Source organism: Scylla paramamosain, chromosome 33, assembly GCF_035594125.1.
Source record: "Scylla paramamosain isolate STU-SP2022 chromosome 33, ASM3559412v1, whole genome shotgun sequence".
Lineage (NCBI taxonomy): Eukaryota > Metazoa > Arthropoda > Malacostraca > Decapoda > Portunidae > Scylla > Scylla paramamosain.
This window is the reverse complement of record NC_087183.1, coordinates 12,536,732-12,547,367: the sequence shown is the minus strand read 5'-3', so window position 1 is coordinate 12,547,367 and position 10,636 is coordinate 12,536,732. Positions and strand designations below refer to the sequence as shown.

At 43.6% G+C, this 10,636-nt stretch overlaps 1 protein-coding gene across 21 annotated transcripts in view; it reads right to left on the bottom strand.

The window, feature by feature from the left end:
* LOC135089708 (uncharacterized) overlaps positions 1–10,636 on the bottom strand; it is a 227,498-nt gene that overhangs the window by 19,388 nt on the left and 197,474 nt on the right. For 19 of the 21 annotated variants that reach the window (XR_010261592.1, XR_010261591.1, XR_010261590.1 and 16 more), the window contains one exon: positions 10,204–10,333. Coding sequence is in view for 13 of the 21 variants with exons in the window: in XM_063985654.1 (XP_063841724.1) it covers positions 10,204–10,333 (130 nt within the window). In the remaining 8 variants the exon portion in view is untranslated. Of the gene's footprint in view, positions 1–9,939; positions 10,097–10,203; positions 10,334–10,636 lie in introns of those variants that run through there. The other 2 variants (XM_063985650.1, XM_063985642.1) reach the window with 1 other exon arrangement.

The following is a 10,636-nucleotide window of genomic DNA, read 5'->3' as shown; positions in this document are numbered from 1 at the left end:
GAAGGATGACCATAAATAAGAGAAGGACAAGAACGAAGGAGATGGAGAGAAAAAAAAGACGAAAGTATATTTTAACCTTACAATATCCCGGATTAAACTCTGACGACCTGATCCGATGACTTGATGACCTGCTGGTGGTGCCGTGACCTCGACCTCCTTGGGACCCGACGTGACCACTCGGAAAGACCCCCATCGTTGCCGCCGCCGCACGTAACGAGGGCGGCACGCGAGGCAATCAGGTGATGCCTTGCTGGGATCATCGCCTCCTGAACCTCGGCAGGAGAAAACTCGAAGGAAAAGAACCGCGGGAGAAAGGTAGGAAGATGAGTCAAGTGATGATGGTGGTGGTGGTAATAGGAGGAGGAGGAGGAGGAGGAGGAGAATAATAATAATAATAATAATAATAATAATAATAATAATAATAATAATAATAATAATAATAATAATAACATAATGATGATGATTAAACAAATTCGAGTTGGAGGATGACGATGAAGGGAAAGAGGAGGAGGAGGAGGAGGAGGAGGAGGAGGAGGAGGAGGAGGAGGAGGAGGAGGAGGGAGGAGGAGGACTAGAAGTAAATAGTTCAAAAAGCAGTAGTAGCAGAATCTCTCTCTCTCTCTCTCTCTCTCTCTCTCTCTCTCTCTCTCTCTCTCTCTCTCTCTCTCCCTCGTCCGCTTAGCTTCCAGCCTCAGTTAAGTGGATGAGCGGCCCACATGCCTCGCCTCACCCCGCCCCTCAAAGCTCCTCCCTCCGCCCCTCCTGAGCGCCTCCCTGCGTCACTGTCACCTGCAGCAGCTCTCCCCGCGCCCCTCCATCACTCACCTGACCGCCAAGCACACCAGGTCAAGTCAAGCCAGGGCGAGGTCACCGCATACTAAGGTCACGGTTTCTGAAGATACTGAATAAGAATGTGAGTGTTTGTAAGTGTTTGTGAATGTCTGCATGTAGCAATGATGTGTTTCGTAATTATTTATTCAGGTGTTTTGGTGATAAAAGGTACATTAGTGCAGAAAGTGATAATAAACGGTAGGTTATTAGTTTAGGGAAGAAATTGCGGCGATTCAGCGACATGCAAGTCCTTTCTCCCGCCTGGACGATTTTAATGGTCGTTTTAACCTCAAATTTTTGCAAATGTTCCCGCGGCAGACACAAGCAGAATACATTAAAACTTTGGAGTTCACCTCTGACTGAAGTTGACGAAATGTATAATTAATGGTCGCTGTCCCTCACCCGACCCAACATGACTCGACCCGACCAACCCCTTCTGACCAAACCCAACCCAGCCGAACGCAACCTGACCCGACCAAATCCAACCGGATCGAAGCCGATTCAGCCAGACCAAACTCAACCCAACCCAACCAAAACAAAAACCAACCAAAACCAATCACTTATCTCTTAAAACCACCCACAACTCTTAATCTAAAATCTACCCGCAGGTTTTGTCAGTTCTCCTAAAACCTTCCTTCAATTCCTCTTAAACTTAAAAACCAACCGCAACTTTGGCAAATTCCCCTTAAAACACCAACAAATCTTATCACAAAAAAAAGAAAAAAGAAAAAAACACGCTTAGATTCTCCTTAAAGCACTTAAATCCCGCTTTAGAACCACCGCACTCCGCACACCCACACATCCTCACGAGATCATCCCCGCAGCGCCTTTCATGCTGTAGTTGTCTCACGCAGGTCCCTCTTGTTCCAGCACACGTTCTGTCCATTGCACTATTCACCTTCGCAGCTCCAGACACACGCACACTTAATCCCCCAAGCACCCAAGCACCGCCCACACGAGAGATGACGTCCTGCGCTCACACACACACACAGAAGGAACAACAGCCTCCCAGCACTTCGCTCAGCTTCGTTGGGACTCTAATGAAGGTCACTCTACCTCTTCACTCCCTCATCACACTTCTTATCGACCTGTCGCAGCTGTGTGTCTGTGTGTTTATTTCGTATGATTTTAACCTCAGGCTTTAGATGATGATGGGTTTATTTAAATAAGTGCACTGTTTGTCTGTCTGCCTGTCTCACTTTGCATGGATTAAGGGAGGGAGGTACATACAGAGGGAAGGAAAAGAGGTAATAATGAAAGATTCTGTCCTCAAGCTATTGGTGATGATGAAAAATTTGTCTGAACCTGTGTAGCTACAACACTGTCTGTTCCTGCCTGTCTCAGTGATGGAAGAAGGGAAAGGGGGGATATAGAGGAAAGAAGGGAGATAGATGTGAAGGAGAGGGAATGAAAAATAGGAAGAAAATGATGAAAATTGAATTATACGTATAGGAGAGAGAGAGAGAGAGAGAGAGAGAGAGAGAGAGAGAGAGAGAGAGAGAGAGAGAAATTATACTGCTTAAATGCATCTTCATGACTGATTCACAACACACGAACCACTTCCTCCATCTCGTGAACCATACTTTGCTCGAATCCTTACCTCACTTCTTGCGTCTCACCTCAACCAGTTACACATTTTTATTCATGAGTGAGCTTCCTTTCCTCTTATTTTTCGTTTAAGTGGATGAGAGAGAGAGAGAGAGAGAGAGAGAGAGAGAGAGAGAGAGAGAGAGAGAGAGAGAGAGAGAGAAAGAGAGAGAGTATATGCGTCTCACACGATCTCTTCCTCCCACTTGACAGCACCCGTCATCCCTTCCCCCGCCGCCATCCTTCACACTGCTTCCCCCTCTTTCTAACCGCACACTCTGTTATTTCCTCTACTTCCTCCTTCAACAATCTCTCTCTCTCTCTCTCTCTCTCTCTCTCTCTCTCTCTCTCTCTCTCTCTCTCTCTCTCTCTCTCTCTCTCTCTTACGTTTTCATTATTCTTTCAAAAATTTCATCACTTTTATTTCTTTTTCTCTCCTTGTCCCTCCGCCTTCTTCCCTTTACGCCTTTCTAAAATCCTTCTATCACTGTCTCCCTTTATTTTTTTTTTCCTGTCCTTCTTTCCTTTCTTCCGTCACTTTTTCTCATTCCCTTCATTCCTCTCATTCCATCCATTCTTCTCTACTTTCTGTGTCTCTATTTTTACTCTTCCTATATTTCTTCTATGCCTCTTTTCTTCACTGCCTTTTTCGTTTTCTCTATGTCATTCTTTCCATGCCTTCCTCTCTTCGATCCTTTAACACCTTTGTTCATCTCTTCCCTTTGTCCTATTTGTCTTCGTCCATTCTTTCTTCCCTTCTTTTTTCTCCACGTCTCCGTCTCCCTTACTATATTTCTTCTATTTTTCCCTTTCTCCTTGTATCTTTCCCTTTCTTATTCCTTTTCCTTCGCTCCTCAAACACCTCTGTCCATCTCTCCCTTCTGTCTCTTCATCTCCATCCATATCTCTTATCTCTCATCTTTTTATCATATATCTGTCACCTTCTATTATATTTTTTCTCTTCTCCACTGCTTCTTTCCTTTTATCATTCCCTTCCCTTCGATCTAGTAACAATTGTGTCCATCTCTCCCTTTTGTCCTCTTCATCTCCGCCCATTCCTCCCTCCCCACGTCATTATCGGAGCCACTGTAGCCTCGAGGGACGGTCGGCCAGCCACCAGCCCTGAGTACTAATGAGACAGCGCCTGTTGCTCGAGTCGCCGCGGTTGACTGGCCAATTAGAACACAGAGAGGTGAGGCCTGTCTTGTCCACGTGTCGTGTCAAGGGAAGGTGAGAGTGTGTGTCACGCTGGATCAGGTTAACGAGTGGCTAATTAAGTCGATACAACCTGGTATTCAGAAACGCTTTGCTCACACACCACGACTATTTTCAAAGGCCACAAAGATGAATAGCCGGGTTCTCAAGAGTGTTTCTCCTATCAATAATATAGAAATCTTGTTAATCTGTCACTAAAACCATAAAAATATACGTGATAACCTGTGCAACTTCAACTAGAGCCCCACACACACACAAACTCTCTCTCTCTCTCTCTCTCTCTCTCTCTCTCTCTCTCTCCCAGTTAATCTCAGTAACTGTTTTTCGTCTCTGTTTTCAAGCTTGGGGCGGGAAGCTTGTCGAAGTCCACAACTTAACTTCTACGGCGCGAAATTAGGTCAAAGGTTTTTTCTATTACCTCTCCAGTGTGTTGATAATGTTTGTAGGTTCACACGGCAACAGGTGGAGAGGGGAACACCTGGTGAGGAAAGGGTGGTGGTGGTGGTGGTGGTGGTGGTGGAATAGGAGGAGGAGGAGGAGGAGGAGGAGGAGGAGGAGGAGGAGGAGGAGGAGGTGGAGGAGGAGGAGGAGAAAGAGGAGGAAGAGAAGTTGAAAGGAGAAAAAGAAAAGAAGAAAAGAAACCTCAGGGCATGGTGAGTTTTCTCTCTCTCTCTCTCTCTCCCTCTCTCTCTCTCTCTCTCTCTCTCTCTCTCTCTCTCTCTCTCTCTCTCTCTCTCTCTACTCTTCCCATTCTCTACACTCCCCTTTCTCTACCCTTTCTTCTCTCTACCCTTCCCTCTCTCTATCCTCCCTCTCTCTCTTTACTTCCTTTTCCTTCCTCCCTCCCTCCCTTCGTCTATTTGCACCCTCCTTTTGACAACTCCAAAACTAAGTGCAAAAAATACGAGCAAGGAAAAAAAAGTGGCACCGTACCTCGTATTTATGAGACGCGCTTGGGAGAGAAAGATGCGCAGGCCCTCATCACCGACAGGGAGTGGGTAGGAGAGGGGAGGAGGTGGAGGGAAGAAGAGAGGAGACTGGAGGAGAGAGAGAGAGAGAGAGAGTGTGGGGGGAGACAGGAGAAAGCACAGGGTTGGAGAACGGAGTGGAAGGAAAAAAAAAAGAAAAAAAAATGACAAGAGTGAAGGAAAAGGTAAGAAAAATGGGAGGCTGGAGGCTGTCGGGGAGAGAGAGAGAGAGGTGAGGGAGAGAGCAAGAGTTAGGTAGACGGGGAGCGGAGGTGGAGAGAGAAAGAAAGGGTTAAAGAACAGAGAAGAGAGAGAGAAAAAAAAAAAGGAAGGCGAGAGAATAAGAGTGGAGGGAAAGGTAGAGAGATGGGAGGAAAAGGAGGAGAGGGAGAGGTGAGGGAGGAGAAGAGGGAGGAAGATGGAGACGGAGAGAAGGCAAGGGTTGAAGAACGAGGAGAGATAAAAAAAAAAGAGAGAAAGGATAAGAATGGAGGAAAAAGTTGAGAGATGAGGGAGGAAGAGGAACACAATAGACGAACAAACACCAGCAGACTTCTTGCCCTTTACGAGGCTGTTTGTGATAAGCCAAACTGTCCAAAACTTAAGTAAGAGATGCAGGATAGTTTATGATAAAAGGGAGAATGGAAGAGAGGGTGGAGGGAAGGGAGAGGGTTGGAGAAGAGAGAGGGAGAGGAAGGAGAGTAGGGAAGGAGAACGGGAGAGAGATTAAGAAGTAAAAAGGAGAAGGGAGAGGAAAAGGAAAGGGAGGGAGGAAGAAGAACGGAAGGGAATGAAGGAAAATGAGATGCAATACCAGAGAGAGAGAGAGAGAGAGAGAGAGAGAGAGAGGCAGCCCAGTCCCGGAGAAGCCCTGGGCATAACTACAAACTGAAACTTGTGCTAATTAAGACTCAAACTCACAAAGATCTACGTACGGGCTTAGGCGGGAGTTTGTACTGGTGCTGCCGTGAGGAAACGCACGCATCACCCTTCACTCTCGACTACTTCCCAAAGGCTCTAATTGAAGCTACACGGGGTTTGAGTGTTTATACGCTTCTAGTGACGGATTAACAACATTTCTACATAATCAACAGGATAAACACTATTGAGAACCCAGCTTATCATTTCTGTATCCTTTGAGAATACTCGTGGTGATGAGAGAGCAAAGGGTTTCTGAATACGGGACTCGAAGCTGTGTGTCTAGGTTTACCAGGGACCATTACACCTCAGAGGATGGACACGATCACAAGGGCGTGTGCTGTATCGTTCCTGTGGTTTTGTGACGACGATTTTGAGGCGCTGATAATGATTGAGATTAATGAGTTTGTGGCGCAACGTGGAAGGAAGGGAGGGAAGGGGGGAAGGAAGGGAAGGGAAGGGAAGGAGAGAGAGAGAGAGAGAGAGAGAGAGAGAGAGAGAGAGAGAGAGAGAGAGAGAGAGAGAGAGAGAGAGAGAGAGAGAGAGAGAGAGAGAGAGAGAGAGAGACGGATTGGCGAAGGTGAGAGGAAACCCAGACCCCAGGCATATCAACACACGGAGAGCTACAGAGGTAAAACTAAGCTTCTCCTTTTGAATTCTTGGCGTTCCCCAGCATTTCAAGCAGTGGGAATTCAAAGCATTATTTAGCAAGAGTTGTCATTCAGTCATTCTTGGGAGCGTCGTTTCACCGCCTCAGTTCAAATAGCTGATGCGCTTTTGTTTTATCTTTGTCCACTGAAAAATAGTGATTCGTTTGGATTTCTTCCTGAGTGAAAGCGAGAAAAAAAAAAAAGGAGTTCATTGCGGTATGTTCCTGTTCTTTTGCTTTGCCTTCGTCCGGTGTAAAAATGGAAAAAAAAAAAGAAATAGCGATGGATTTGAGTTTCTTGCCGAGTGGACGCGAACAAAAAGACAAAGCAGCGTTTAATACGATGTGATGTTCACGTATACGGATTACACTCCACGTCCGTCCGGCCTTTCCGATGCACTTCCAACTCCATCCTATCCGGAATAAAAAAACATTTCAACGAGCTTTTGTTTCCCATTGTGTTATGTTTTCGAAGTGGAGTGCGGAACGAGAGCAAGAGAAAGAGAGAGAGAGCAAGAGAGAGCAAGAGAGAGAGCGAGCAAGGGAGGGACAGAAAGATGGCGACGGGACAAAAACCCAACTATTCCTCTTTTTTCCAATCCTTCCCTCATTAATGTGATCATCAAAGGCTCGCAGCAAAACGACGGAAGGGGCGACAAGTAGACCCTGCCAAGCTCAGGACGATAATTAGATTTCCAAAGGGAGCTGCCATACAAATATACATTTTTACCTCTAAGGTGTTTGAGCTTAAAAACGCCAGCTTAGGTGTTTTCGCTCACTACTGAGACGCGGCTAAAGGGTTCTGGGATTTCAGGGTTCAAGGTTTCAAAGGATGCTGTGGGAGGAGGCTGTGGGAGAGACGGAAATTGAAGTGATGGGAAGGAAAATACTTATGAGATGATAGGGGAAGGAAGAAGAAAGGACTGGCAGGGGAACAGTAGTGATAGGAAGGAAAATATTTATGAGATGACAGGGGAAGGAAGAAAGGACTGGCAGGGGGAGCTTTAGTGACGGGAAGGCAAATGTTTATAAGCTGATAGGGGGAAAGTGTTGAAGAAAGGACTGGCTGAATTGGTAGTGATGGGAGAAAACTAGATGAGGAAGGGGATGGGAATAGATGTAGCGATGGAAAGAAGGCTGAGAAAGGACTGGCAGAGTTAATAGTGATGATGGATGAAGGAAGGGGTGGGAGTAATAGTAATGATAGGGAAATGTTTACGAATTAATAAGGGAGAGAGGCTCAGGGAAGACCGGAACAGAATGAAAGAAGGGTTTAACTGATTAATTGTTTTAATGTATCAGGGGGAAAAGTTGAGGTTAAAGGCGAGGAAAAAGGATAAAAAAAAAAAAAATAAGGAAAGCCCGCACAACACGCCGCTCCTTGAAAGAATCATGAGTAGTGGGATTAAAAAGGGGTGACCAGTTTAGTTTACATTTAAGTTTAAATTTGATTAAGATTTAAAGCGCCGCAACACCAGGGTCATATAACGAGAGAGAGAGAGAGAGAGAGAGAGAGAGAGAGAGAGAGAGAGAGAGAGAGAGAGAGAGAGAGAGAGAGAGAGAGAGAGAGAGAGAGAGAGAGAGAGAGAGAGAGACTAACTGAATAGACTTTTGAACTGAAGAAGAGGGATAATTCGACAAAAGAACTTAATGAATATTTGTATATGTAAAGTGAAGTAGTGTCTTAAGAGTACACAAACTATATAGCAAAAGGTCCCTTACTCCTCCTCATTAATAAAGGAAAAGAAAAATAACACAGAGAGAGAGAGAAAAAAAAAAAGGAAACACGAATTATTCTTGCATCTATAAAATTAATAAAAGAGAAAAATGACAAGAGTAAATAAATCCGGGAACAACAAAACCGAAAATATCTCCTTTTTTTTTTTTTTACTCCACGACACTAACAAAGGAGACAAAAATAGAAGAGATAAGAAAAAAAAAAAAAATTCGCTAATGATATCCCTTCCCTTTGAGTTTTATAGCCCCATAGAGAACATCAGCCGCTTCTTACAGGTTTAACAATACAGATTAATTTCACCACAAAAAGGATTCACTTCCAGAACAAAAAGCTGCGGAGAAAAGTGTGTAAAAATGTGCACTCGGGAAAAAAGAAAAGGAAAAAGGAAGGGAAAAAGGAAACTGCGCCCCACAAAACAACACGATTAGTGAGCATGTGTGTGTGTGTGTGTGTGTGTGTGTGTGTGTGTGTGTGTGTGTGTGTGTGTGTGTGTGTGTGTGTGTGTGTGTGTGTGTGGAGAGACTGGAAGACCGGTAAGGGATACGTGGCTTGTGAGCAAATGGAGTAGAAAATAAACGCGTGTGTGTTTTTATAATGAAACAAATCAAGAACTCACGCAAATTAACACCCATGACGACACACACACACACACACACACACACAGACACACACACACAAACAGGATCACGTCGCCTAGCAAGACCCCATCACCGGTCGCCGCGCCCTCTGGAGGTGGAAACATTCTCTTCTTTTCCTTCGTCCTCACCTGCGCTGTTCTCACCTGCTCCCCTCCGCACCGGGCCGCTTTAATTACCACCTGTGTTTGTGTCCTCCCCTCGCTCCGCTCACTTGCAGTTTAATTATTTTTACAAGAATTCGTGTAGAAAGAGACATTGGTCAGGCTCGATTCTCCGCCTGCTGTGGGAAGTGTGTTATATATACCTTATGCACTCGACATTTTGTTTCTCTCTCTCTCTCTCTCTCTCTCTCTCTCTCTCTCTCTCTCTCTCTCTCTCTCTCTCTCTCTCTCTGTCTTCCACTTTTTTTTTCTTTGCTTCCTTCCTTTGCTTTTTCTTTCTTTCTTCCTTTGTTTTTTCTTCCTTCATTTCTTTCATTCTTGCTTCCTGCCCCCCCCTCTCTCTCTCTCTTGAAACCAAACTGGCCAACTTTTTCGAATCTTCTGAAAGTTATATTTTTGGGAGGAGCATTACAAGTTTTTTTTTTTTTTATTGTTCATTTTTCTATTTTTTTTTTTTTTTTGTTCTGCTCTTGGCCAGAATTCTTAGTACATGATTAAAAATAGTTGTTAGTAGTATGTGGAATCAACTTAAGTTTTTTTTTTTGTTAAAGGAGATAATTCTTGGTGAAAATATGCGAAGTTTAATGAAGGATTAGTAGCAAGAGTGAATAAAGCTGGAGGTTAGTTTATAGTCAGTCTTGTTTTAAAATTAACCAGGAAAAAAAAAAGGACAACAAATAAATGAATAAATAACATAAATAATGTCTTTTTAAGAGCTCATCAAGATTAAGATCAGTTATAATCCATACTACGTGAAATGGATAAAGAAAAAAGGAAGCAAACAATATGGCGTACACAACTAATTAATTTCATCACTTCCCTGACTACATTTAGTTATACATAAACGTAATTTTACGCATTCAAGTCAAGCAACAAAAATAAAAGTAAAAGTAACATCACAGCCTTGAAATGCTCTCTTAAACGCCCTCCGTATAGTTTTAATTGTAAAGGGTAAATGTAAGTGAACGCATTTAGGTCAGAGTAGATGAAGGAAAGATAACATTAGAGCGCATCAATGTTCTCTTAACTTCCACGCGTACAGAATCAAGGAAATCTTAACATATTTCACCCCAAAAACTGTGTACTATTTACTCTTCCCCCTTCTTATAACCTTCCCATTCTCAAAGGATAATTTTATGCATTCAAGTTTAGAGTAGATAAAAAAAAAAAAAAAAGAAGAAAAAAAAGTAACATTAGAACGTACAAATATTTCTTTAATCTCCATACGCATAAATTTAATTACAAAGACAATCTTAACATATTTCACCCAAGAACTATTACTCCTCCCTTTTTACAATCTTCCTCCCTATTCGCATTCCAGAAACTCAAGGTCAGCAAGGCAGGTTGGTAAACACTTCTGACCTCTTTTTGCAGCCTCCTCTGACCGTGACCTTCAAACGACCAAAACACAGCGACAGGAAAAAAACATGAATCAAGGAGAGTTTCGTCAGAGTTTTAGAGCGAAAGGCGGGGAATTGCAGTGATACATGATCCTTACCGTGTTGTCCGGGGCTTTGGTGTCTTGAAGGAGGCGCTGAAGGAGCTATTGTGAAGGAAAGTGATAGACTAATGGGCTTTATGTACGTGGTCACCTGTCCCTTGTCTTCCTCAGGTGTGCTCGTCCTCCCCTGCAAGGAAGCGAGGATAAATTTAGCTTTCTATGGGTATGTTAAAGAAAAGAGACAGAAAATATTAGTGTCATTAGTGGATATGGAAAAAGGTGCGATTTATATATATCTTTTTTTTTTTTTTTTTTTTGCTCAATAGTGTGAAAGAATTCCGTCAAACACGTCTTTACCTATCTAAAACTTAACTTACCTACTTATCAAACTACACATGCACACGCACACACACACACACACACACACACACACACACACACACACACACACACACACACACACACACACTACCGTGGTGTAAATATCCCC